Source organism: Equus asinus, chromosome 2 (assembly GCF_041296235.1).
Source record: "Equus asinus isolate D_3611 breed Donkey chromosome 2, EquAss-T2T_v2, whole genome shotgun sequence".
In the NCBI taxonomy this organism is placed as follows: Eukaryota; Metazoa; Chordata; class Mammalia; order Perissodactyla; family Equidae; genus Equus; species Equus asinus.
Window position 1 is genome coordinate 28431667 of NC_091791.1, and position 26444 is coordinate 28458110.

The 26444-nt window shown below is 55.9% G+C and overlaps 2 protein-coding genes across 5 annotated transcripts; both read left to right on the forward strand.

The window, feature by feature from the left end:
* The first annotated feature begins 33 nt into the window (after positions 1–33).
* On the forward strand, positions 34–2073 carry NPM3 (nucleophosmin/nucleoplasmin 3). The gene is made up of 6 exons (XM_014837662.3): positions 34–196; positions 491–576; positions 817–936; positions 1041–1134; positions 1517–1641; positions 1735–2073. Exons 1-5 carry the CDS (start codon positions 79–81, stop codon positions 1630–1632), a joined length of 534 nt encoding a protein of 177 aa, XP_014693148.1. The 5' UTR covers positions 34–78; the 3' UTR covers positions 1633–1641; positions 1735–2073.
* A 5257-nt stretch (positions 2074–7330) lies between these two features.
* FGF8 (fibroblast growth factor 8) lies at positions 7331–13185 on the forward strand. 4 transcript variants are annotated; one of them, XM_014837712.3, is made up of 6 exons: positions 7331–7488; positions 7588–7624; positions 8159–8245; positions 8465–8645; positions 11777–11883; positions 12744–13185. In XM_014837712.3, the coding sequence occupies exons 1-6, from the start codon at positions 7457–7459 to the stop codon at positions 13032–13034; spliced, it is 735 nt and encodes a 244-aa protein (XP_014693198.1). In that variant the 5' UTR covers positions 7331–7456; the 3' UTR covers positions 13035–13185. The 4 variants fall into 4 exon arrangements, with proteins under 4 accessions (XP_014693198.1, XP_070360607.1, XP_070360608.1 ...); XM_070504506.1 differs by having other exon boundaries at positions 8498–8645; XM_070504507.1 differs by lacking the exon at positions 8159–8245.
* The last annotated feature ends 13259 nt before the right edge of the window (positions 13186–26444 follow it).

Below are 26444 nucleotides of genomic sequence, written 5' to 3' on the forward strand. Positions count from 1 at the left end.
AATAGGCGGGTCGGAACCGGCCGAGAGTCCCTCGCTTCGTACGTGTCGGGGGCGGAGTTCCCGGACGGCCCTTGCAGCATGGCCGCCGGCGCCGCCGCCGCCTTGGCCTTCTTGAGTCAGGAGAGCCGAGCCCGCGCCGGGGCGGGCGGGGGTCTGCGGGCCCCAGCTCCGGTCACGATGGACAGTTTTTTTTTCGGTATTGAAGAAAGGAGGGGATGAGGGTGGTGCGGGGACGGTAAGAGGTAGGGCTAAGGTACAGGAATGCAGATAGGTGCATGACTTGGGTAGGGGCGGAGGGGGCCTCGCACGCGGCAGCTCGCGCGGAAGCGGGTGGCGAGACCCCCGCCCCAGATGTGCCGGGCGGGGCCCAGGGCCGAGAGCCCCAGGTGTTCCTGAGAAGTGGGCGTGTAAATGGCCGGTCAGTCCATCGTTGCACGTGACAGAGGTTTGGTGAAACGTGCCCCCCCCCCCTTCCGGTTATCTCTTCCAGGCTGTGAGCTCTCCGGCCACACCCGCTCTTTCACCTTCAAAGTAGAGGAAGAGGATGATGCGGAGCACGTGCTGGCTTTGACCATGGTGAGGGGTAGGGAAGGGGGCTGGTGGTGAATAACTTGAGCAGGCAACTGGTGGGCGTCTACCCGTCCCCCCACCCCCTTTACTGGGAGTCACCCCCTCTGCCTCCCCCCCACATGGGTGGCTCCCCTGGCTATGTGATTCAGGGACCTCAGAGGCTGGGCAAGTTCTCGGGTAGATGCCTCCATTTGTGGTGTCAACCTTCGCCTGGAGAGACCCCGAGGTCCTGTGTACCCTTCCCAGCTCTGCCTCACCGAGGGAGCCAAAGATGAGTGTAATGTGGTGGAAGTCGTGGCCCAGAACCATGACCACCAGGAGATTGCAGTCCCCGTAGCCAACCTCAAGTTGTCCTGCCAACCCATGGTGAGTTCTCTGGACATACCTGGTGGGGGAGGGTAGGAATTGAGGACTTTACGACTCATCACAAGATGGGGTAGGCCAGGCCTTCATCCTTGTCTTTCTCGCAGCTCAGCTTGGATGACTTCCAGCTCCAACCACCAGTAACCTTCCGCCTGAAGTCAGGTTCTGGCCCTGTGCGGATCACTGGGCGGCACCAGATTGGTGAGAGCCTTCTCCTTTGCCTCCGGTGGACTATCCATCAGGGCTCCCCCTACGGGACCCTCCTGCCCCATCCCAACTTTATCTCCCAGTGCAGCTCTCATAGAGGCCCTGCCTGATGTGCCCTCCACTTTCTGTCCTACTCAAGCCTGCCTCCTCCATGGAACCTGTCCCAGCTTCTCCAGCTCCAGTGATGTGGGGTCCTTTGGCTCTTTGTCACCCAGTTTAGTCTCTGAGGTTCTTCCCACCTAGATCATAAGCTCTGAGAAGTCAGGGTCAATACAAGCCTACCACCACAGGGCATGAATAAATGACGTGGTATGAAGGGGGTCTGGCTTTAAGTTTCTCCTCCCCACCCTTTCTTTACTGCTTGTGTGCCCACCAGTTACGATAAGCAATGACGTTTCTGAGGAAGAAGAGAGCGAAGAAGAAGGGAGTGAGGAGGAGGAGGTTGAGTTGTGCCCCATCCTGCCTGCCAAGAAGCAAGGGGCCAGGCCCTAGCCCTCCTTGGTGAGTGGGGGAAGGGGTGCCCAGCAGAGTCTGGGAGGGGACAAGAGGAGCAGGTGAGGGCCTAGCTGCTAACTCCTTGTTTGCTCTCCTCAGGTCAGCTAGCTGCTTGCCACATGCGCCATGCACCATGTTCCTGTACAAGTTTCAAGAATTTTAAATGTCTTTTCCATTGAAGAGGAGGAGTGGGAGTGGGGGGTCTCGGGCTGGTGCTAGTAACAGGGGGTCCCATTCTCCATAGGGTCCTGGTGTTCCCTATACCATGCCTGGGCTTTTCTCTAGGAGTGGGAGGACCTGAACTTCTACCCTGACCCTCTCTCCCCATTTGCCTTTGAGGTTGGAGGTCAGCATCTGAAGCTCAGGACTGCACATTTTTAACACTTTTTACATTTTTGGATAAAGGTTGAAATAAAGTGATGTGGAGTTTTTTTGCAACTCATTTGTGTGGCTTCTTTCCCAGCTGGGATTCATTTTGCAACTCATTTGAGTGGCATTCCCCAAGGGACCACCAGGTGGCACTGTGGCAGCACCGAGGGTGGCCCTGGGCCTGGGGGAGGGCGAGGAAATGCGGGTCCCGCTATCCCCAGGGCCCCAGGGCTAGGCCGGGCTTGGGCCCCAACTGCCTCCCAACACCCAGCCCATTCCCAGTCCCTACAGGTGGGGGTGGGCCATTCCAGGAGGTTATCAGCGTCCAAACAAGGGGTCTGAGCCTCTGTCAGCACTCAGGCTGATGGGCAGGGGGGCAGATAAGGTGGCTTAAGCAGCCCAAGGAATGTGCATCCCTAGCCCCATGAGGGGGCTCAGGCCCTGAGAGGACCTGTGAGGGGTAGGGCAGAGGCCAGTCTCTGCTCCGCCTTCCAGTCTTGCAGGCTGTCTCTGAGCCAGTCTGGGCCCTTAGAAATTTGATTCCGGGGGCCAGATGGAGGGGGCTGGCCAGATTGGGTGACAGGGAAACCAGAATCCGGGTGGCCTGGCATATGGGGGCAGAGAGGAGCCCCTGGGATTTAGCCTCCCGGGCTAAGGGGTTCCTGCCCCCCACCACACCGCCTGGTCTGAGGGGGTCTCTGGTGCCTGGAGTCAGGTGGTTCTGGGGCTTGGCGGCTGCTGCTGTGCCAGGAAGAGAAAGGGATGTACCTGGTGTGAGCCTGAATGTGTATATGACCAACTCTGGGGTCAGTAGTTCAGCAGCTGTGTTGATGGGGGATGGGGGGCTCGGTGCCCCACAAACAAACAAACAAACAAAAGGTTACCTCCTGAGACGGCCTGGGGCCAGACATACTGAGGATGGACAGAGAACAGTGTCTGGTGGGGCCAGGCCCACTCCCTTCCACACCCGCTGCTGGGCAAATGAATGAACAAGTGGGAGGGGTCCCTAGGTAACCTAAGGGGGCTGGTATCCGGGCAGGTGAGATAAACTTTGGGAAGAGTGTCCTCACAACACGGAAAAGCACTCCTTCAACATCCCTAGAGGAGGTTCCCATCTGCCTATGGTTAGGAGCAAAGAGGTCCGATGTTTAACCTCCCTTTTTCCTCAAGTTGAGGATAAAGGAAGATGATCCCTCTCTGTGTTACAGTGATCAGAGTCACAGGCGTCTTTCTCCTCTCCAGGAGGAATTTCCCGAAGTGCTTCCACGGGGAACCAGGGTGGAGGGGGCAGCCGGGCTTGGAATCATTCAGCTTCCCTGTGGTCGGGAGGGAGGGGGAAGGTGGGGCTGGCGCCCCCTGGTGGGTGAGGTTGAAACCGCCTGCGGCCGTGCTGCTGCCCCTGCCGCTTCCCTCCCTAGGCGCTCTAGGCGTGCTGCGCGGCGCAGGAGCCTACGCGCCCTGCGAGTGGTTTGGCCAGCCGAAGTTTAGGCGGAAAGCGAGGAATAAGTCACTAAGGCTGACGTCATTCGTTCGTTCATTTATTCATTCACTGGAAGCGCTCCTGTTAGAGCCCTTCCCTTCCTCCTCTCGCCTATATTGCCTCCAAAGTCCTCCGCACGTGCTTGGTTGGTGGCGCGGGAGATTGGCTGAGCGCAGCGCAGTCATCTCTCCGGGGAAGCCTCCCCGGCAGACCCGGCTACCGCCTGCGCGTGGCCCCGCCCCAATATTTACCCCCCGCCACGCCGCTGATCGCTCATTGTAAGCCTTAACTGTTTTCTTGGTGGGTCTTCTCGCGGCCCGGGCCGGCGCCGAGCACTCCTGCCCACAGTGGGGGCCCAATCCACATCTGCGCTTTCGTCCAGGAGTTTCCCGGCCCGATGGGGCGCCCCGCGGACAGAGCTGGGAATTGTTTTTTCTCCTTCCCCATCCCCGCCTCTCCTGGATCCCCCTTTTTGCCCCTTCAGCGCACAGTAGGAGTGCTGCCAATTCACTTTGGCCTCAGAGCGCTAAGGATGAGGGCGTACGCAGGGGTTTGCAGACCGCTGGAGGAGGGGCAGTCGTGTATTTGGGGGCGAAAGGGGGACAACTCCCAGACGGGGGCCCAAGTGCTTAACGCAGTCTCGGCGATTTGCATTTGAACGGTCGGCTGAGAGTCCGCGGCGCTTTGAACGCCGGGCGCAGGAGGCGCGCGTTGGAGCGAGCGGCAGTCCCGGCTGGTGTGGATTTGAGGGGCCCGGGGTGGGCCGGGCGGGGGGTGGCGAGGGATGCGTTTAGAAAGAGGCTGAAGGTGTGTGTTTGGGTTCCCGCGAGGGCGTATTTGCGAAGAGGGGCTGTTTGTGTTGGCGAGAAGTGTGTGTTTGTGTTTGCAGGAGGCGAGGGAGTGTGTGTGTGTGTTTGTGTGTGTGTATTTGTGTTTTCAGAGTGTAGGGGCGGCCGGGAAAGGTGGCCGGGCTGTCACTCAGCGATCAGGTTGACAGCGCTCCCTCATCAGGGCCAGGGAGCTCTGATTGCAGATTCGAGGAAACAAAATAGCAATTGTAATTACGGGGCTTTGATAAGATAAAGGAAGGAGCGAGCTGGCCGGGAGGCGAGCAAGCGAGGGAGGGAGAGTGGCCTGCTGGGGCCCCGATGGAGTATTTGCATCTGTCACTCACGGGGTCGGGGTGCCCGGACAGTACCAGGAGCCCCCTCCAGAGACACGGACTTTTGGGGAGATGAGAAGAGTCCCTCCAAATTGACGAAGGTCCAGTTCAAGATAAGTTCTCCAAATGTAAAGGAATTCTGGTCTTGTAGAGGGTCCTTGGTGGAGGATAACGTGTGGGATTAAAATCCCGACCTCCACACTGTTAGGCCCTAGGGTGCCCATCTCCTCTGGGGGACAGGGGAGAGGTTGGGTTAAGATCATTGAGGTTCTGCCCAGGGATTTCAGACCCTTATGGGGGCTCTAAAACCAGGGTTGGACCAGGTGCTCTGGCCTCCACTCCCACTCCAGGGAAAGGCAGGTGCCCAGAGGAACTCTAGTGTGCACAGACCTGGAGTCACAACCAAAGATGGCCTGGATGCCCTCAGCCCTGCCTGGGTCCTGCTGCCTGCTGTTCTCATCAGACTATTTTGAGAGGGCTGGGTCCTTGGTGGGGAGAAGGCCCTTCCCATCCCCTGTGCTCCATCTCTCCACTCATTCGCTCATTAATGCTGACAAATACACATTTTCTAGTGCCTACTATGTGCAGGGTATGAGGTTAAGATGGTGAGCATCTTCCCTGCTTGAAGAAGTGCATCTGGGGAGGCAGACATTCAGCAAGTGGCCCACAGGCCTCTAAGACAGAGGAGCACAATAAAGGAAAAGGGCTGGGCTCGGCTGTGCTGTGGGCACTGGAGCCTGCTTCACCTGTCTGTCCCATAATGGGCCCACCTTCCAGCAGGGTTGAGGGGAGACAGTGCAAGCCTAGCCTTTAGCAAATCCAAGTTCTCAATAAATGGTGGTGCTTATGGTTATTATCTATTGAGGGAGGTGGTGAGGGTAAGTCTCCCTGGGGAAGCTGCGCGTGGGCTGAGGTCTAAGTGCTGAGCCAGTTTCCCCATTCATTGAATACTAACTGCAGAACCACCCTGCCCAGTTATGTGCCATGAGCAGCAAGTTCCCAGCTCATAAGACATGATCCTCACCTGGAGGTCTGTATGGGCAAGAGCCAGCTGAGTGAACAGACTTTGGGGGGGGGGGGGGCGGGGGGGAGGCACAAATGGGTTCAGGAAGTCTACTTCTCTGAGGAGGGATGAGATCTTGGGACAAGTCCCCTGACTCTGTTTTCCCATCTATATTTTGTTCAGTGTTAGCATTATGGCTGGGAGTGGGGAAGATGGAGCACAGGCAAAGGGGAGGTAGGCAGAACTTGGCTGTGCTGCTGGACAAGGGCCTGACTACTGCCTCTGGCCTAATCGTTTCCTGGGACCACCTCATCCCCCCCAGCCCAACCCCAAGGACATGGGGGGCCGGCAGGGCAGGGGAGGTCATGGGCGAAGGCAGCAGCTGGGTAGGGCATCAGTGGCTCCATCTGCTCCTCAGAAGTATCTATCCCAGGGCACCTCTGCCCATCCAGGCTTCTCCCAAAGATGCACCATGGCTCAGGGTCTCCAGAGTCCCTAGAGGAAAGCAATGAGGGGCTGGGGAAGGCTTAGACAAATCCCTGCCTCCTTTGACACTCCCCCCCGCCCCCTGTTAATGCAAAGCACTAGTCCATGTCTAGTGTACTGTAGGTGTGTAAATACCTGTTAAGTGCACAAACAATAGGACTCAGAGGGAAATGCTGGCTGACCTGTATCTAAGTCTCTTCCCCAGGAAAAACAGCTGAGAGTAGTTATTTTTGCCCCCTCTGCCTGCTGCTTTGGAGGGGTGGCAGAGGGACCTCTGGGCTCTGCCACATAGGTGGCTCGTGGTTCCTCTTAAACTTCAGGCTAGTGTGGGTATGGGGCAGAGGGGGCATAGTGGCAGGGGTGATGGTGATAATGGGGGCGGGGGGCGGGGGAAAGGAGACATTTCTCTCTCTCAGGACCTTCTTGAAAGACTGAGGGAGACACGGGAGACCGGTAAGGCGGGGTACTCAGCAGAAAGATGGGGGGGTCGGGTCCCCATCGCACACCCACGCACTGCCGGGGAGACGAGCGCACAGCCTTTCATTCCAGAGTTAGCGGCCACTTCCAGGGAGCAGGCCCAGCCGAAGCACACAGTAGGTGGCTCAGAGACCCTCCATATAGCCTAAGGCGTAAGCAGACCGGGCCCCACGCTGGAGACCTGGGCCCTTCCGACTCTGGAGCACCGGCGGTCCAGGAAACCCCAGCCGAGGGTCTCGGGACCCCACGGAGCCCGCGGCCCGAGGCGCCCCCCATCCCCGCGTGCCCAGACCCCAAGAGCGCGCGAAGGGACCGGCCCAGGATGGGGAAGGCGCCCACACTCGTCGCCCCCGCCCCTCCCGCGGGTCCCCAGACCCCTCCCCTAGCCTGGACCCCCAATCCCAGACCCGCCGGCCGCCCCGCCCCGGTCCGCCCCGCCCCCGCCCCGGGCTGAGTCCCGGCCCCAGCTCCCAGCCGGGGGCTGCGGGCTCCGGCCGCCCGCCCCGCGCTCCCCCCTCGCGCCCGGTGCGGCGCCCCCCGCCCCCACCCCTCCCCCTCCCTTCCCACCTACCCACCCACCCTGCCGGCCCGTTACCCTCCCGCCTGCTCCGGCTCCTGAGCAGCCAGCGGCCACCGGCTCCGCCAGCGGCGCAGAGCGACTCAGCGCGGCGCGGCGCGGCGAGCTCGACATTCCACGGGACCCGCGGAACCGCGTCGGGATCGCCGCTGGTCTCCCGCACCCGAGCCTTCCTCGGTCGCCGCTGCCCTCGGCTCGTCCGTCCGCGGCCGCCCGCGGGCCGGCGTGATCCCGCCGGGGCTCTCCGTGCTCCCCGGGCCGCGCGCCATGGGCAGCCCCCGCTCCGCGCTGAGCTGCCTGTGAGTACCGCCGCCACCCCCGCGGCCCCGCCGGCCAGCTCCGCGCCCTCTCCGCTCACACCGGCCCCTCTCTCTCCCGCCCGCTTTTGTCTCCCACAGGCTATTGCACTTGCTGGTTCTCTGCCTTCAAGCCCAGGTAAGGCGCACTGCGCGGAGGCGGGGGCCGGGGGGCCGGCGGGGGACGCCAGTTGACAATGTCGGGCAGGGGCACGAGGACGGACCCTGCGGCCGGCGCGGCAGGGCTGGAAGGAACCTTAGCAGTCCAGCCCCGAACTACCCCGAGGAGGGAGCTAAGGAACAGAGAGGTAGCGCCCTGCCTAAGGTCACACAGCCAGGGAGTGGCAAGTCTAGAACCCGAGGTCTCGGAGTCCAGCGCTGTCTCGCACGCAGCCTAGCCAGGTTGGGGTGGATGGGGAACTCTACAGGCAGCCACACCTGGCCGCCGAGGAAGGGGGCATCCGGGGCCAGGGGGCGTTCGTTGTCAGAAGTCCCGGTGACTGCCGCAGGGACCCTCTCCGCGGCTCTCTGGGGAGACTTGCGGCGGGTCTGGCCGAAAGATCAGGTACCCAGGCCCTCTACGCTCTCAACATTTGCTCCGTAAATTTGTCTTTATAAATGTCAGGGGTCGGGCAGCGCTGCCTCTCTACTTAAAAGCGCCCTGCTCTTCTAGGAAGGCCCGGGCGGGGGGCCTACGCTGGGCAGGGAGCTCGCTTCCCTGTTCCGAGCTGGCCGGGAGTCCCAGGGTGTTTCCCAACAGGTGGGTCCAGATCCTTTCCCATCGCGGGCTCATCCATGCTAGGTTGGGTCTGTTCGACTTTCCCGGGTCGGGGGTGGTGGCCCGACCTGTTGGTGGGATCCCCAGCCCCTGCCGGCTGCCTGGGGCAGTGGAGGGGGGTGCAGGGCGATGGGGGCCACTTGGGCCCCTGGGCGGAGTAGCATTATAATGGCGTGTTGTGTATTTTTCAATTTCCTAAAGGTAACTGTTCAGTCCTCACCTAATTTTACACAGCATGTGAGGGAGCAGAGCCTGGTGACGGATCAGCTCAGCCGCCGCCTCATCCGGACCTACCAGCTCTACAGCCGCACCAGCGGGAAGCACGTGCAGGTCCTGGCCAACAAGCGCATCAACGCCATGGCGGAAGACGGGGACCCCTTCGGTAAGGCGCGCAGCACCGCGGCGGGGTAAAGGGAGCTTGTGGAACACGCCTTCCGGCCCAGGCTGGCCTGCCGTGACTGCACCCGCCAGGCCCCGTCTGCGCTGGCCAGAGGCCTGCAGGCGTCCCAGCTCAGAACGGAAGGAGTTAAGACAACCGAGCGTCTGGGGGGTCAGCTGAAGGGAGGGCTGGGGAAAGGACCTCGGGGAGTAGTTGGCCCACAGGTGCCCCTTCCCTGCCCAGCAGATGACTGAATCCAGGAATCTCCCTTTACACCTCCCCCTCTGTACACCCCTCCCCTGCTGCAGGTGGAGGCAAAGGGTTCAGGGGAGGGGGCCCAGGTTTGAGGGAAGCTCTTGAAAGAGGATATGTCGCCAGGGCCCACAAAAGGAGAGTGGGAAAGAGAAGGGAGAGAAATCCCCCCAACTCTCCCAGCTTGAGGGGTGCTGTGAACCTTAAACACTTTGATCAGAAGGGTCAATTACACAGGGGAACTAGGCTTGGAAAGGGGCCCTCCCTGCTGCACTTACCCAGGGACCCAGGCTGCCGGTCAGAGCGGGCTCGCGCCTCCCCGCGGGCTGCTGAGGACAGGGAGCTACTGCCGGCCGAGAGGCTGAGGACTGATTGATTTCTAAAACATTCAATATTCCTGCCTTGAAACAAGGCCAATTTCCAGAGTCCTGGATGTACCAGGAGAAAAGCAAGCCCTCTGGGCGGCTGGTGTTGTTTTTAGAGAGCGATTATTGTGAGTTTAAAAACCTTTAAATAATGACCAAGTTAAACAAGCATGAAAGGAGAGGGGAAGACTCTATTAAAATGTAATAAAAAGGTGAGGCATTTTAAGAGCTAAGAAGAAAAATGAAGAATGATATAAAACAGAAAAAGAACGAGCCTTTTTTTCAGATGTGGAGTTTGAAAGGAGTTGCAAGTCTGTAAATGTTAAAAAAGAGGCTCAAGATTGTTCTCTATGAATCTCTGGAGAGACCCCCGCGTCTGGCAGAGCGATTAAAACTCTTCTTACTTTCACCTTTTTTAACATTTCCTGAATACTTTCTCCTCTTCTCGAGCCAGTTTGGGGGATCGAGTATGTCTCGCTGCATTTTTTCTGCATCGACGTAGCTGACTTCCCTTCAAAGCTGGAGAAGGAGACATAATTTTCCCGGGATAAATCTGTCACTGGGGTGGAAGAAGAGGTTTGAAAATGTTAAGCTTTCCAAAAGCCCGGGCGGGAAAGCCGCTGTAAACTGCGGCCCCAGCTCCCCAGATCGGTCCAGGAAGGAGAGTGGGGGACTCTCGGCAGTGGGGGTGGGGGCGGCCTGCCTGGTGGCCGAGCTCCCCCACTGGGCTGGCAGGGCCAGCCTCCCATCCCTTTGTCCCTCTAAACTGGCTGCTTGCTGCCCTTCTCAGCTTCCAAGGAAAGGGGATGAAGGCCTGGCCCCTCCTGGGTTTGCTCCATTGGAGCAAATGGTTCAGCATCCTTGGGTTTGGAGGAGGAGGAAGAGGTTAAGCTGGCCATGGAGAAACTCGTCTTCAGACATCAGAGGTCTGATGCCCACTTCTCTCTTTACGAGTATAGGAGGCTTCCCACGTTCCTGCCTGCTGGGCAGGAGTAGGAGCTGGAGGGCCCCAGAGCAGAGGCTTAGGGTGGGCAGCCAGGATGGGAAGAGTCTGGGAGAGAATGGCAGAGAGGTCCCAGTTGCTTCCTTACAGGCCCCAGGAAGGAAGAGAGGGGCCTACTCCACCCCAATCTGCCCCATTTGGTCAGAATCTTCAGAGTGGGATCCTCTTGTCCATTCTCCAGTCAGCGTCCTTCCTGGCCCTTAGAAGCAGCCACTCCTTGCTCTGGAAGGCAGACCAGGAGAGGGATGAGCAGACTGTCTGGGTCCAAGAGGAGGTGGGTGGGAGGGGAGGTGACAGATGCCTTTCCCTGGCTGACTTGGAGCCAGACTGGGGACTTGGCCACTGGGTCCCAACTCTGTGCTTATGTGAAGTGGGGGTGGTAGGCACAGGCTGGGCAGTAAGGGCTACGTTGCTAACCTGGATGCCCATCCCCAGCCCCCACCCCCATTAGTTTCAGGGACAGAAAAGGTGCCACCTTGTCCGAGCAGGCTGGGAAGCAGCTCTGAAGTCCTAGCCCCTTCTGTCCCATCCCAAACAGATATGTCAGCCCTCACTCCCTTCTTGCGGACAGGCTCCAAGGGTGGCTGGCATTATGCAGAGAGTGGACAGGGACCTTGGCTTCTGTGGCAAGTTGGCTGTCTAAGGGGTGGGGGAGGGGGAAGAAGGCAGAGAATCCAGCTCCCTGTCTCCTGGCTGTCCAGACTGAGAGGCCAGCACACCTGATTTTCTCCCCTCCTTACCCGCAGAAAGTCTTTGGTCACTAGGGTGAGAAACCCAGCTGTGATGGAGTCTGAAACAGACATGGCTATTGAGGTGTTGATTTCTGGACACTGGGACTGGGGACTGTAGTGCCTGGGAACTGTAGGGAAGAGGCAGAAACCTCCTGGCTGGGGGGTTCTGGGAAAGAAGCTGGCTATAGGCTATGTGTAGGGAGAGCTGTCCCCATCCCCGTCGCCTTCTCAGCAGAGCAGGGGTAGGGGTGTGGGAGTGGCCAAGGCTGTGAGTTAGAACTAGAGGTGCCAGAAACAGGAGAGAGTGCTTTCACGCTTGGACTGGAGGTCACCACTGCATCCCAAGGTTTATAATGATCTGTGAGGCATGTGCACATAATATTTTGAGTTGGAAGGATCCTCAGAGATCTTTTGATTAGTAGTAAAACTCTGGTCATGAAGCCTTGACATAAAAGTCATTACTGTCTGGTTTTTAAAGAGGGTCTTTTCAATTTGCTGGTCCCAAGACCCCTTTGCAGAACCCAGTTTGTATGCCATGATCTTGTCTATCCCCCTTGGTAAACCCAGGTGAGGGGCCTGAGGCCCAGAAAGGGAACTTGATGTTTCCTGGGGTTGCCCAGCATATTAGTAGCTGGGCTGGGACTGGAGCCCACGTCTTGGGTATCTGGCCCTTGGAGCAGTTGCTGCTGGGATGTGATAAGTCTGTGGGCCAGCTGGGGTGAGGACATGGAACAGTGGGGGTCAGGGAGCTTCCAATAACCGTCCCCTCACCTTCCTCGACAGCAAAGCTCATTGTGGAGACAGATACCTTTGGGAGCCGGGTTCGAGTCCGAGGAGCTGAGACGGGCCTCTACATCTGCATGAACAAGAAGGGGAAGCTGATTGCCAAGGTGAGGCCCCAGAAGGAAGGGGGCCCTGGGGCCTGGGAGGTGGGCTGGACTGGCTGAGCTCCTCCAGGATCCCAACAGGGTGGGCAGAGAGACACAGGGCCACCTTGGGGTTACCTAATGATTCAGTGGGGGGTTCAAGGAGGTGAGGGAGAAGGAAACTGCTTGAGAGATGAAAAGCTATAAAGGCAAAGGAGGAAGAAGGAAGGCTAGGGAAGGGGCTGGGGGGGTTGGTAAATTCCATATATCTTTTTAACAAATCGCCAAATTGCTTTGCTATTATGTCCAATTACATGGTACCAGCAATTGGAATGTTCAGTAAGCCGCAGGCCCAGCCCCTAGGCCGAGCTCTGAAATGGCCCCATTAGTCACGGCTCCTCTCCAGCCTCGAGCTCCCTGCTTCCTGGGCTTCGGGGCCTTGGGGCGCCGCAACTCTTGGAAGGCCTCCCCTCCCCCATAGGGTGGCTGCCCTGGGGGCGGGAGGCCCAGTCCTGAGGGCCTGAGGAGGGCAGGTGGGGAAATGCATCCTAGCAGCTCAGGCCAGACTGATGGGCAGGAGGCCAGGGCAGGCAGGGTCTGGGCCCCATCTCTGCCTCTCTGTCTTGGGGCCCAGCCCCTCGGTAGACAACCATGTGTCGCTGCTGCCCAGGAGGACAGGAAGTTGCCGGGTGGGCTGCGGGTTGTGAGGGATTAGAGAGCCGGTGCCCGGGCAGGGGGTGGGGCCGCAGCTCCTGCCCACCCTGCCATCTGCTGGGGTGCCCACCTGCTGTCTGGGGCCGCCTGCCCTCTGCCTCTGGCTGGCGGGGGAGGGCGGGGGCTCAGAGAGAGCCCAGTAACGCCGTGTCTGGCCCCCATGCCTGCAGAGCAACGGCAAGGGCAAGGATTGTGTCTTCACGGAGATCGTGCTGGAGAACAACTACACGGCCCTGCAGAACGCCAAGTACGAGGGCTGGTACATGGCCTTCACCCGCAAGGGCCGGCCCCGCAAGGGCTCCAAGACGCGGCAGCACCAGCGCGAGGTCCACTTCATGAAGCGGCTGCCGCGCGGCCACCACACCACCGAGCAGAGCCTGCGCTTCGAGTTCCTCAACTACCCGCCCTTCACACGCAGCCTGCGCGGCAGCCAGAGGACTTGGGCCCCCGAGCCCCGATAGGGCCTGCCCGGCCCCTCCCCGCGGCCCCAGCGCAGAGATTTTCGTCTGATGGGAGCACAGACAGAGAAACTCGAGCAAGACGAGGTCTGCGCTACTGAAGGCTGGGGAGGAGCTGGGGGAGCCCCGGGTTCTCGTTGTTGATAATTGTTTGCTGTTGGGTTTTTTTGTTTTTCTTGTTTTGTTTTTGTTTGTTTTTTTAAAAAACAAAAGAGAGGCTCTATTTTTGTATTCCACTTGGCTGTGGTGTCTGTCTTCTTAACTCTCAGGAAGGTCTGTTAGTGGCCCGGACTGGGGTTCCAGAGGGGGTTCCCTGGCCGTGGGGGGCTTTTTCCAGTCCAGCAGAGGTGCTCCTGAGACCCCAGCACCTGCGGGGCAAGCTGGCCAGGCAGCCAGGGACTCCACTGCACCCCAGGTGGGGGCGGGGAGGAAAGGGTTGGGGCTGAGGTCTGTCAAGGGTGTCAGTGAAGGTGGTTGTTGTGTATTAGTTGCTATTAAATGACTGAAGTATTTATTTAACTTGCATGTGAAAAATGTATGTTGGAGAGTGAGTCTGCTGGGGTCAGCCCCTCTCCCCCTGCGCTGCCCCAGCTAGTGGGCGGCTGGGAGATACAGCAAATGGGACACCAGCTCTGACTCTAGCCTGCTTTCAGCCTAAGGACCCATGCCTGTCAGCCATCCCCATCACTGTCTCGGGAGGGGTTTTCCTGGGAGGACAGAAGCAGGGAAAGGGGCAAGAAGAGGCTCTTAGCTGGTCCTCGGAGCTCTCAGACATGGAGCTCATAGCTCTTAACAAGAGTCATTGGTAACACTTCCCCAGGCCACCTCTGGGCCAGAAATGATGACTCTGCCAGGTCCAGAGCTGCAATCATAGATTCAATGAGTCTTTGAAAAAGTACCTCTCTGTGTGTGCCTAGGTCTGTGTGGGAGACAGATCAGGGATGCCAGAGCTGGTTCTCCGAGTATCAAGCTCCAGAAAATGAAAGAAAAGAGCAGCTGCCAGGGTGCAATGTGGGGGTATGTTGGTGGGGGGACTGCCAAGGCTGGTGTTGACAATTGTGACATGAAACAAGTGTTAACTTTGGGAGATCTGGGTAGAGAGCTGTGAGCAGAAGGTGCTGAGCTCAGGTGCTGCAGAGAGCCCAGGGGGCTGTGGTCCAGGGAGAGACTGCTGACCTTGGAGAGATGGGGCCCAGGGAGAGGAACTGGGTGTGGGATGGGAGGGGAAGCTCAGGGGCCAAGAGCTGAACTCAAACTCTGGACTGGAGGAGAAGCAGCGGGTCGTGTCAGAAGGACTAGGCCGTGAGGGAGAACTGCAACGGAGGAAGGAAGACCAGGCCCGCTGTGGCTGTGGTAGAGCAGGTCATGGTGTCGGCAAGAGGACTGGCCCACGGTGGGTGGAGGGGTATGTGTTTGGATGTGGACTGGTGACATTGGCATCACACTACACTGAGGGAGAGCCCAAGCCTGCAGGAAGCAGGTCTCCTGAAGGCAGAGCTGGCCCAGTCTTCATAACTGAAGGCTTCCATTCTGACTGCTTCTGCTGCCTCCTTTGAGGGTGCCCCTGGGCTGGTCCCTGACCCAATCCAGAAACTCTTCCCTCGGGGCCTCTGTTCTTTGCCACCTCCTTTGAGTGAGGGTAACCCTAAGGCTTCCTAACCACGTGGACCTCCCAGAGTTGCAGCCACAAGTCCCAGGCTTGGGACATCCAGGCAGATCAGGAATTCCAGGGCTCAGTGAGAAGTCTTGGAGTAGAGAGGTTGGGGATACCCTGGGGTCTGTCTATGCCGCCTCTTCTGGCCTGCTATCGGGGGCAGGGGCTCTGGATAGAGTAGGTTTCTCCTGGTGCATAGACACTGGGGATGTGGGGAGGGGGCTCTAGATCTCTCTCTTCCAGCTCCCCAGCTCTTAGTGCCTCCTCCTCTGCTCCATCCCCTCCCCTCCCCCTTTAATTAATTCTGGGTGAGCAGCCTGGCTTTATTGTGCAAGGAGCTGGGGTCTCACTGTGGGAAAAGTCACACCTTCTGAGCAGCTTCTGATGCCATGCAAATGAAGAGACCGTCCAGGAAACTCTTTCATCTGCACGGCCGCCTGTCCAGCCCCCAGCCCAGTAATTACCCACGTTTCATTTGTTTGAGAGCAATTCTTAGGGGATGCCAGAGGATAGGAGGGAGTCTGAGGGGGGGAATGTCAGGCTCTCCCTGCCTGTGATCCTGGCCACAAAGTAGGGCCAGCCTGGGCCAAGGATGGTCACTGGCTAGGCCAAAGCTACTCCTGCAGGCCCGAGACTGGGGATGCCTGCGTACTCCAGGGTGGTGGGGTGGAACTGTGCCATGGTTGTGTTGAGGGAGAAGAGGTGGACTGTCCAGAGAGCTGGTCCTACATTATAGGAGAGAGATGACTGATGGGGGCAGCAGAGTAGAGGCGGACAGGAAGGTGGATATCTGGTCCTTGAGGCAGCCTGAGGCTTTGGGAAGGGGCTGACACCCAGCAGGACCCCAGGCCAGGGACCCATGGGGGCAGAGCCCAGAGTGGTGGGGCCAGGCTGGGCAAGGGCACCCACCACCTTGTTTATCTTTGCGTTGCTGCCTCCACAGAGCCCTCGCTAATGGGGTTTTACAGCCCACTCAAGCTGCAACTGGCCAAGAATCAATCATTACCGGCACTTAGTGGTTTGATAGTTAACAGCCTGAACTGAAGCCAAACTGGTTGTTAACTGTGATAACAACTGATTTCAAGGGGTTATTGCCGGCCCAATATGCTCAGCCCATTTATTTCAGGGAAAACAAGCAGGGAGCTGTTGCAAGTTTCAGAAAAAGGAAGAAGGCTGGGCTTTGCTCAGCCAAAAGGCCTGCCACTCTGTCTCGGAGTGGGTGCCGGCTGTGAGGGCCCTGGGGACCGGCTGAGGTGTGCATGGAGGCACAACCTCGCAGAACGCATGGAGGACCTGTGTGTGGGCCCAGGTGGTCCACGCAGAAGGCCCTCTCCAGTCCTCCCTTCTCCTCAGTGCTTAGCTTGTCCTGATTCCCCACCTCCCCTCCTCTTTCTCTTAGAGCAGCAGTCCCCAGGAGGGCTTCACAGGGACCAACTCCCCATGAGGAGAAGCCCAGGCCTAGCGGCCAGGCCTCTACTTGTCTCCACTCAGCAGGTGGGGCTGGACCCCCTCTCCCATTCCTCCCTCACCCAGGGCTCCCGGAGCCCTGCCAAGTCCAAGCCAGAAGCTTGCCCTTCCTTTCAAAGCCAGCGAAGATGCCACCAAGCCTTGACTAGAAAGAATGAGCAAGAGTTCTCTCCTCTCCCTTCACCAGGTCCTGTCCATCCCTACCTTCTACCCTCAGCCAAATGACAGCAGGTAAGGCTATGTGGCCAAGCATCATTCTAGAATGCTGCTGCAGCAAAGGAACTCAGGAGTTCTCCACCACCTACAGATAGACAACCTGAGGCCTGGAAGTCACACAGCTAGTGTCAAAGCTAGTACCAGAAACCAGGTCTTAATTCCCAGACTCAGGCTGCCTCTTGAGGACTGGAGGTCTTCCCCTAATTCCGTTCATTCCTTCACTATTTATTGACTGCCTATTATGTGCCAGGCTCTGTTCAGGGTAGAGGGGACAAAGCAGGAAATACGAGACAAAACCTTGTCATTATGGAGCTCATATTCTTTTCCGGGAGGGGGCGGGACGCAGAGCAAACAGTGTGTAGTAAAGCAGACACGGACAACCACTAAGGGGAAAATGCAGAGGGGAAGGAGTGTGAAAGGGCGGGTAGACCTGTAGCAGCTTTATACAGGGTGGTCAAAGGAGGCCTCACTGAAAACTTAATCTTTGAGCACACCCCTGACCTAAGGCACTCAGATATCTGGGGACGGAGCCATCCCAGGCAGAGGGAACAGCAAGTGCAAAGGCCTGTTGCAGCAGAGGAAGAGGAAGGAGACCAGTGTGGCTGCAGCAAAGCGAGGGGAGGATGGGGGCAGGGGGTGAATGATAGAAGCTGAGGTGAGGCCAGAGAGACAGAAGGGGTGGCAGTGGAGGGTGGATCATGTTGGGCCATTGAGAAGACTTTAATTTTAACCCTGATAAGACAGCAGACCATGGGGCATTTTGAGCAGTAGAATGACGTGATCTCAAGTTTTAACAAGATTGCTTTGGCTGCTGTGTTGAGAAGAGACAGCAGTGGGGCAAGGGAGACCAGTCGTGAAGTTATTGCAATAATCTAGGACAGAGATATTAGCGGATTAGAGGTGGTGAGAAGAGATTGGAATTTTGGACATTTTTTGCCAGTAGAGACGGCGGGGAATTGTTGATGGACTTGAATGCGAGTTGTGAGAGAAAGAGAGGAGTCGAGGGGTTTCCAAGGATTTTAGCCTGAGCAATCGAAAGGGTGGAGGGGCCATTTACAGAGATGGAGAGGATTCTGGGAGGGGCAGATTTTGAGGGGAAGAGTAGGAGTTTAATTTTGAACATGTTAAGTCTGGACTCACAAAAGAAACATTCAAGTGGAGACATGGAGTAGGCAGATGCGTATGAGTCTGGAATTCAGGGGAGAGGTCTGGTGTGAAGATATAAATTTGGGAGTATTGAGCACACAGATGATTTCTAAAACCAGGAGTTAGAACAGATTCGCTAGAGAGCGAGCACAGATGGAGAAGAGAAGAGCTCTAGGCCTGAGCCTTGGTACACGCCGAACATTTAGAGGTTAAGGGGAAGGGGGAACCAGCAAAGATGGATCAAGTGCGGCCCATGAGGTAGATGAGAGGGAGACCAGGAGAGTGCGATGTCCTGGTGATAGAGGAAAAAGACAGAACAATTTCTGAACTTGAAGCTCTAAGTGGGGTTTGAGAAGAGTTTTACCATCATCAACTGTCTCCCTTGCCTCTACCCGCACCAGCCCCAGGGCCAAGAGGAGGTGGCCAACAGGCAGGGTTGGTTTAACCTGGTTTCACTTGGGAGTCTCTTTGACTCTCCTCTCAGCCTCCTCCTGCCTCTCATCTGGGTGCCTTTACCTCCGCAACGTATCTCAGATCCAATCTGTCTGTTCTTCTCATCATCTACTGTCACCAGCCTGCTCCAAGCTGCCGTCAGCTCTTGTCTGGCTCATGGCAACAGGCCCCTAACTGCTCTCCCTGAGTCCTCTCCTCTCCCCCAATCCTCTCTCTATTCAGTAGCCACAATTTTCCAAACACAAATCTCATCGTGTTATCACCATATTTACAGGGGCTGAAGGGTGTGTCTTCTAGAATGGAATTCAAACTTCTTACTATGGCCCACATGGTCCCCTGTCTGCCTATCCAACCTATGGCTTAATCCCACTCCCTCTCCCCTACTGCACTCTGGCCACACCTCCTCCCAGCTTCTCAAACAAGCCAGGCTCCTATCTGCCTCAGGGCCTTTGCACTTGTGTTCTCTCTGCTCAGAATGCTTTCCCTCTAGATCGTTGGATGGCTGACTGCTCATTATGTAGCTCTCTGCTGTCACTTCCTGCTTTATTTTGTTTATTATACTTATCGCTATCTGATATTATGTTGTTATTTATTTGTTTACTTGCTTTTGGTCTTTCTGTCCCTTCTAAGAGAACAGGGACTTTGACTTGATCATTGATGAATATCCAGTGCCTAGAACAGTGCCTGGCACTTCATGGGTGTTCAGTAAACATTGGTTCAAGCAATCAACTAATAAAATGAGAGTAGACTTGGAGGCTGTGAGTAGACAGGGGGGTTGGGAATTCTCTGTATCCGGGACTTGGGTCAAGCTTTAGGAAATGCCAGAAGGTCAGGGAGACTTGAAGATGGTCCTGGATGGGTGACCCTCTGGGCCCATCCAGACATGCACAGTCTTACTAAAAGAAGGTCCAAGGCTGTCTGACACAGGCTCACCCCCCTTTTCTCAAGCTGCAGGAAGTGTCTCCAAAACCTGGACAAATGAGCATCTAAGCAGGGCCTGCTGGGATGGACATCTCAAAACCTCCCAAAATTCTGGTTCCTTCCTCACAACTGGGTTTCCATAGCAACCAGGGGACTTCAAAGGAGAGAGTGAAGGGGAATTAAGAGCCAGAGAGCGAGAGGAGAGAGGAGGAGTAAGTGGTAGCAAGACAGATGGGGAGCTGGCAGGAACTCCCGGGCGATCCCCACGTCCCACGTTACTGTGGAGGGTTGTGCAAATAAGGTCCCTTTGGTCATCCCCTTCTGCATATGGATCTCTGCTGAACCTCAAGAACTAACTCTCCATCTGGGAAGGCCGCAGAACTGACCCTCATGCATGCCCCGTCCTATAGGCTGGCAGATGCTGAGAAGGACTCAGGCTCAGTCCTGCAGTCCATCTCCCCTCCCTCAGCCCCTCTCTCAGCAATAGTGAAACAAGCTGGGGCACTGGATCAGCTTGGGAAGCTGTGTTTCTTTTCTCTTCCTTCCTTGGCTGTAGGTGGGGGGGCGAGGTGATAGTAGGGAGGGGGGTAGTCAGGACATTATCCTATGCCAAGTGAGGTCCCTGGCTTTGGTACTTGGAGACTAAGGGCCCCAAGCATGAAGGATCAGATGGTCTCCAGCTTGGGGCCTGGCTGGAGGTGCTCAGAACAAGGGGCCAGGACTGGACACTGCTTTGGGGGAGCAACGAGAGCTCTGCATGGTTTGTAGCTTCCTGCTACCTTGACCTCAGAGGATGAGAAAATGCCTGGGCCTGGGGCCTGGGAGGGGCAGAATGGCAAGCCCTCAAAGAGCCAGGGCACTAGGCCCTGAGACCCAAGCCAACTGCCCAGAGAGCCAGCCAGTGACTTTCAAGGGTGGGAGGGGCCGGATTGACACCAAATTCCAGCTGTTTCTCTGTTCACCCACAGGCGCACAGCTCCCAAACCCCCAGGCTCAAAGCCTCTACCTTCTTGGATTCCTCCCTGTTTCCAGCCTCCGACATTTAATCATTTCAATTTGACAAACATCATCAATTCTTGCTAAGTCTTTCTTCACAGAGAAATCCCCCTGTCCTGGCACAACCTACTCCTGGCCATTTCTCGCCCTCCCACCTCACCTCGTCTCCCTGCCCGGTCTCTCCCTGGGCTTCTTTGTCTGCTCTCCCCCTCCTTGCCTCCCGTAGCCCTCAGTAATGAAGAGCAAACTCATAAAACATTCATCGTGGGTAATACACCATGTAGGATCTGCTTGATCCCAGTTCCGATAGGAGAGGCCAGGTCAGTAGGATGCTGGGTCTCAGGCTTCGAGATGGTTGGGGTGACTTCTCTACCTTGGGCTCAAGTTCCAGCCACTTCCATGAAGCCAGGCCTGATCCTCCCTGGTGGGGTGGAGGGTGGGGGGTCCCGGTAGAGTAGAAGACGAGATTCCTGAGAAGAGGTGCTAACAGTCCAGGGAGGGAGAGGTGGCTTCTGGGGGTGCTCCTAAGTGAGGCATGATTGGCAGCTGGGGCTCTGAATAAAAGCTGGAAGAAGGTGAGCCGTGACCAAAAGGCTAAAGGCAGAGGTTTGTGCTGAGAGTGAGGAGGGTTTAGAGCCTAAGCATGCGGGGTCTGGAATTGTTATTTCTGCCCCGGGGAGCCTGGTAAGACGGAGTGTGCCCAGGTGCGTGAGGGAGGGGAGGGTCTGGTGCCGGGGGCAGGCCCTCTGCAGGAGGCTACCCGGGGTGGCAGGCCTCCATGTGGGGGCACTTTCATCAAATCAGTGGGGTGGGGAGAGAGAGAGAAGGGAAGGGAAAGGGAATCTTTTCTTACTCTCCCAGCGCTCCTGGAATCTGCCCTGACACTGATGTGTCCCCTCGTCCCCCACTCCAGGCCTAAGTGAAGTCAGAGAAGGGCTTCAGAGAAATGTCTGCAGGAGCAGCCAGAAGTCAGATATGGCTTGGTGTGGTGGTTAGGAGTGAGCGCTTTGGAGTCACACAGAACTGACCTTGAATCCCGGCTCTGTCGCTCCCTAACTGTGTAAACTGCATGAGTCATTTCACCTCTCTGAGCTTCAATGTCCTCACCTGCAAAATGGGGGACATACCCCACCTTAGAGAGTTGTCTTGAGGATTGGAGCTTACAGACGTGTGTAAGGTGTCTAGCAGAGTGCCTTAACAAGGGCTCCTGACAAATAGGGGCTACGTGGGAAGGGGTCTCTGGGAGAGGTTGGGCCAGCTGAGCTAAGTCCCTGCAGAGCCCAGGTTTGCAGAGTGATGTCATTCAAGAGGCACCATGAGGGAGAATGGCAGCATCTCCAGGGAGGCTGTTTTCCAGGGGAAACAGCTCTGGCAGCCCGAGGGCTAGAGGTAGCCAGCAAGCTGGGCAAGATAAAGGGCAAGGTCATTCGTGCATGTAAAGCCTGAGCTGGCCCTCTCCCTTCCACTCCTCTGAGCAGGTGTGCCGGCCAAAGACCGGGGCCCCTGAAGGCCTGGGTGAACTGAGGGGCCAGGTACAGTGGTGTCCCGCAAGGGCGATGGTCTTCCTGCTTCCTCTCAGAGGCCGCTGTGCATGTCTTTACCACCCTGCTGCTCAGACCTGGCCCTGTCTCCCCTCTCCCAACCCCCAAAGCAGCCCACGTGAACCAGGAAGAGTCAAGTCTGAGTCTGCAGTTGGAAAGAATGGAAGAAGAGAGGAGCACAGAGAACACAGAGAATCAACATTCAAGGTTTCTTATCTCTCCTCCAATCGATGCCAACTCTTCCTTCCCCAGGGCCTTGCACTGATACATGACAAATTTACTGGGTGCTTCCTCTATGCCAGGCATTAAAGCAAGAGTTGGGAAGCAGCGGTGAGCAAGTCAGATAGACCCCTGACTCCCAAAGCTTCCCTTTTGGCAGATGGCCACCGTTAGACAGTTAATTCTGATGAGGCGTGGGGAAGGTGTTTCTGTTCCTGAGACAGAGGAAGAGCAGAGGTTGTGCTAGGAGGACGGCAGGTTGATCGTTGTTGAGGCCATGCTGGCTCTGAGGCAGCCTCGTGGGAGAAAAGACCCTGGGCTGGTTCTGCTGGAGTTCAGCTCAACACAGCTCAGTCCCAACTCAATTCGGTGCACGCTGCGTATTGAGTTGCTGGAGATAAAGGGGTAGACAAGGCAAGGTCCCTGCCCTCAGGCTGCCCCCACGTCTTGGGGATCCCAGAGTAGCAAACCTGTAGTTGCCCTACCACGTGGTGGGGCAATAAGTGGGTTAGCACCAGGTATTCCACTTGACTGAATCATAAAAGTAACCACAGAAAAGATAGGAGTTGAGAGTGAGTAGCTGTGGAATCCTCAGGGAAATTAATCTTTCCTGAACCTTAATTTCCGCATCTAGAAGGAGAAAGGTTTGGACTAGATTATTTGTTTTCAAAAAAATTTTTTAGCAGAAGAACCTTATTTCCTGAGGAAACCTGTATAGAAGCCTATTTCATAAAATAGATGTAAATGATATTTGCTTTGGTCGGCTCAGGGATGGGGGTCCCCTCAGTTTCATCCTTCGTGCCTGACAGCTCAACTGGGGCAGGTGGTGAAGGAGATGGAGGGTCTGAGCCCTTCACTGTTCTCTTGGGCATCCAGGGGAAGATGAAGGCAAGGACCCTCCAGAGAGGAAGGGCTGGGTGGGCTCCAGGCCTGCTGTCCGGGGCCACCCCCTCAGCCCCGCTGAGAAGATGCCTCCAGGATGAGCAGCCAAGCCTGCTCCCTCCTCGGAGCACCTGGACAAGCAGGCTGTTCCCACAGCCTCTCAGAGAGACTCCCGTCTCTTCCTGCACTGACCACTCACACCCAGGGATTATCCCAACCAGAAACTTCCATTCAGGACAAAGCTCCCAGGAATGAAACCCGAGCTGCCACTGAGAGGCTCCCAGGCTAACTGGGAAGTGGCTGGGAAAGGGAGGGAAAGCTTGCAAAGCACTGGGAGCCTCAGGGAGGCCGTGAAACCCGAAGACAAACGACCAGCCAGTGGACTGGTGCTGTGGAGCTGCCACTGCCTTCTGCAGACCCAAAGGTCAGGGCTGAGCGGAGTGGGAAAGGGAGGGGGAAGTGCACCCCCAGGCTTTTCAAGGGGAGAGTAATTGGTGCACCTGTGGCTAGGGCCAATATCCCCTGTGAGGCCCTCAGGGCTGGCCTGCAGTCACTCAAGCTGCCCCCTCTCTTCCCCTCTTCCCCTCCACCCTGCTCCCAGCTGCTTCCACTTACTCCAGTGGGCTGCTGGATTGGTCAGTGACAGGGGCCCGCCAGCACACCCAAGGGAGGGGAGAGAAGAGTAATAACCATAGTCACCATTTATTGAGCACCCATTAGGTGCCAGGCGTGCTGCATATGTTATTTCTAATCCTCACGATAGCCCTGGCAGATCAGTGCTGCTAGCCCCATTTTACTGGTAGGGAAACTAAGGCTAAGAGAAGTTAAGCAGTTTTCCGCAAGTGATGGAGCTGGTTAGTGGTTGACCGAGGATCTGAAGCCAGGGCTTCAGACTCCGACGTACTCAAGCACCTTTTGCCCGCCACACTCTGCACTCTTAAAATCCTGCAGTAGAGCCCAAGAACCCTAGTTCATTTCAAAATAAACTCTTTCTTCCCCTTCAAGCCCTGGGGTGGGACAAGGGAAATGCTGCGAGTGGTCATTTCTCTCACATGGATCCTCATGACCTTGTGAAGTGATTTCACTTCTCTGGGGCTCAGTCTCCTCATTTGAAAAATAGGATTCATAATAGTGCCTGCTTCTAGGTGGAGGGTAAATGATCACACATATAAAGAATTTAGAACAGTGCTGGGCACGGAGGCAGCTCTCACTATATGTTATTATTATTGCTGGAAGAATTCCTTTTCCCCTTTGCCTAGGCAGCCCAGAGCCCTGAGGAAGAAGCATTCAGCAGGCTGAACGGATTCTCCTGCACTCAGCCCCTCCCTGCCTGCCTCCAAGGATTCAGATGTAGGCTAGAAGACACCTCAGAGGGCTAAGGCCTTTGAGCGATGCCGGGAGCCAACATGAAACCTTCTGCTCCCACCTCCAGAGGAGCTCCAGGCCCTGCAGGGGCCGAGCCACCTGGTCTTCTCCATAAGTAAGGTGCTCAGCTGAGCTGCCAGTCCACCCTCGTGTGGCTCTGAAGGTTGAGTGCGAAGCCCAGTCCAGCAGAATGCTCCGGTTCGGAGAATCCTTAGAATCAAGCAGACCTGGAAAAGGGTCAAAAGTGAGTTGGTCGGGCTGTGTCCCCGGGTCCCCGGGACTGGGCTGTTGTCTAGGGGACTCCCTGTGGTACTGCTGAGTGGCAGGCAGCCTTGGGCTCTGGGAAGGGGTAATTTTGTTGTGCTAAAGGCCAGGAGCTTAGCTAGAGGCTGTGGCCTTGCTGACTAGCCTTTCACCTGCAGCCTCCCTAGCTCAGGCCTCCTGGACCGATATCCTCTGGGGACGGCACTGAGGGCACCAAGGACTGGTTCTGCCCCGCAGGTAGAGAGACACCCCACTGGTCCCTGTTCACTTCTCCAACATCTGGGCATCTCAAGGCCTGGCTTCTGGCTGCCATTAGTGGCTGGGGCTTGGACTAAGAAACTAAGGATCCGTGTTCAAGGACAAAGTTGAAGTCAACTTTTGTGATGCCTATGCTTGAGCCTGTGCAGTCAGTAGAAGGTGACAGCAGAGAATGGGTAGTGGACTGGGCAGGAAGACACCTTCTAGCTTGGGGACTGTGGAATGTGGGGCTTAAAAATGATTCTTTCTGGGGGCCAGCCCTGTGGCTGAGTGGTTAAGTTTGCGTGCTCCACTTTGGTTGCCTGGGTTCGCAGGTTCGGATTCTGGGCATAGACCTACTCCACTCACTAGCCATGCTGTGGGTGGTGTCCCACATATGAAATAGAGGAAGATTGGCACAGATGTTAGCTCAGGGATAATCTTCCTCAAGCTGAAAAAAGAGGAGGATTGGCAATGGATGTTAGTTCAGGGCAAATCTTCCTCAGCAAAAAAAGAAAAAAAAAATTCTTTCCACAGCCATACACCAAGCTCCAAGCTCCACTCCACTTCTCATCTACAGGGAAAGCAATGATTTTGTACCTATTCCCAGGGAGTTTATAGTCTAGTAAGAGAAACTACCTGTACAAGTAATGGTCAGCAATTACAAATATTAACTATTAGCAATTAATTAAATATTAGCAATTATAAATGGGTATGCTTTTCAATTTTATTCCAACTATTCAGTCCAGATGAGTCAGATAGTACCATTACCTTTTAAAGATAAGAAAATAAAGGCATAAGTGCAATATCAATATTAATACTGAGTCCGTACTCATAAATGCTTTAAGCTAAGTCCTTAGGTACGAAGACTACAGTGTGTGTGTGTGTGTGTGTGTGTGTGTGTGTGTGAGTCTGTAGTATGTTCACATAAATATTTGTTAGTGAGTGCCTTATGTTTCAGGCACTGTGTTTACGTACTTTATGTCTATTACTCCTTTTATTGACCTTCTAACTACTCAGTGTGTTAGGCATCAGTATTCCAAATTTACAGAGGAGGAAATTAGAGTTCCGCAGGGTTAAATAATGTCTCCAAGCCACACGGCTGGTAAGTGGCTGAGTCAAGATTTGAAGCCAGATCTGGACTCTAGTCTTTCCACTCTGCAAAGCACATAGGTGACTAATAATTCCGAGCAGAATGTAATGGAAAAAGTGACCTAAGACAGGTACCAACATGGTGCTAGGGAATTTCTGGGAGGGAAGAGTTCCCAGCTGGCTGAAGGGAAGAAGCATGAGGAACAGAGACTGACTTGCCCAAGGTCATTCAGCTGATCAGTCAGGAGTTAGAGGTAAAATTCAGGTGTCTAGACTCTAAGATCAATATCAGTTTTGAACACTACCAACAATGAGAACTTTGAGAGGAATTCACCTCAGCTCTGTTTTGTTGAAGAAAAATTCTGAAGTCTTTGAAAGTCCCCCAGAATCTGTGTGAACTGTGGGTGAACTAAAAGCCCATGCAAAAGGCAGAGAGGAACTGGGCTTCTCTCCCGGAGGCCGTCTCTGCAGCAGCGTTTCCGCCACTGATGCCCTTCTCTGCCCCCAGAGGCTGGGGTTCGTTCTGCCACTTTTCCCGCTACAAAGCAGCCAGAACAAAAATTTCTAAGCAAAGCCAAAGATGGTTTCAAGTCACCCGTATGCTCACAACCTCCCCTGTCTCCCCCTGCCCGCAGGATAAAATTCAAATTCCTCAGCCGGGAATATGAGGCCCTTCACAACCTGGCAGCAACTTTCCAAACTTACGTCCTTCCACTTTCATGGCAGAGTCGAGTGATGCAGATCTTTCTACCATTTCCCAAATACTCCAGCACGCATCTGTCTTTTCTCGTGCTGTTCCCTCTGCCTGGATGAACCCCTACATACCTTTCAAAACCTAAAATTGTCTCCTCCCCATTGTGTCTCCCAGGCAATCCTCTGTGGTTTCATACATTATTCTGTTTATAACACAGAGTTATAACTACTTACTTACAACTATAGTTCTTCAAGTAGTCTTGGACT

What these genes read in the sequence shown, in the direction of transcription:
- NPM3 (XM_014837662.3), top strand. Translation starts at nt 79, where the DNA reads ATGGCCGCCGGCGCCGCCGCCGCCTTGGCCTTCTTGAGTCAGGAGAGC. An exon ending in GATGGACAGTTTTTTTTTCG is followed by an intron (nt 197 to 490) that starts GTATTGAAGAAA and finishes TATCTCTTCCAG; the next exon opens with GCTGTGAGCTCTCCGGCCAC. An exon ending in AGTTGTCCTGCCAACCCATG is followed by an intron (nt 937 to 1,040) that starts GTGAGTTCTCTG and finishes TCTTTCTCGCAG; the next exon opens with CTCAGCTTGGATGACTTCCA.
- FGF8 (XM_014837712.3), top strand. Translation starts at nt 7,457, where the DNA reads ATGGGCAGCCCCCGCTCCGCGCTGAGCTGCCT. An exon ending in GGAAGACGGGGACCCCTTCG is followed by an intron (nt 8,646 to 11,776) that starts GTAAGGCGCGCA and finishes CTTCCTCGACAG; the next exon opens with CAAAGCTCATTGTGGAGACA. An exon ending in AGGGGAAGCTGATTGCCAAG is followed by an intron (nt 11,884 to 12,743) that starts GTGAGGCCCCAG and finishes CCATGCCTGCAG; the next exon opens with AGCAACGGCAAGGGCAAGGA.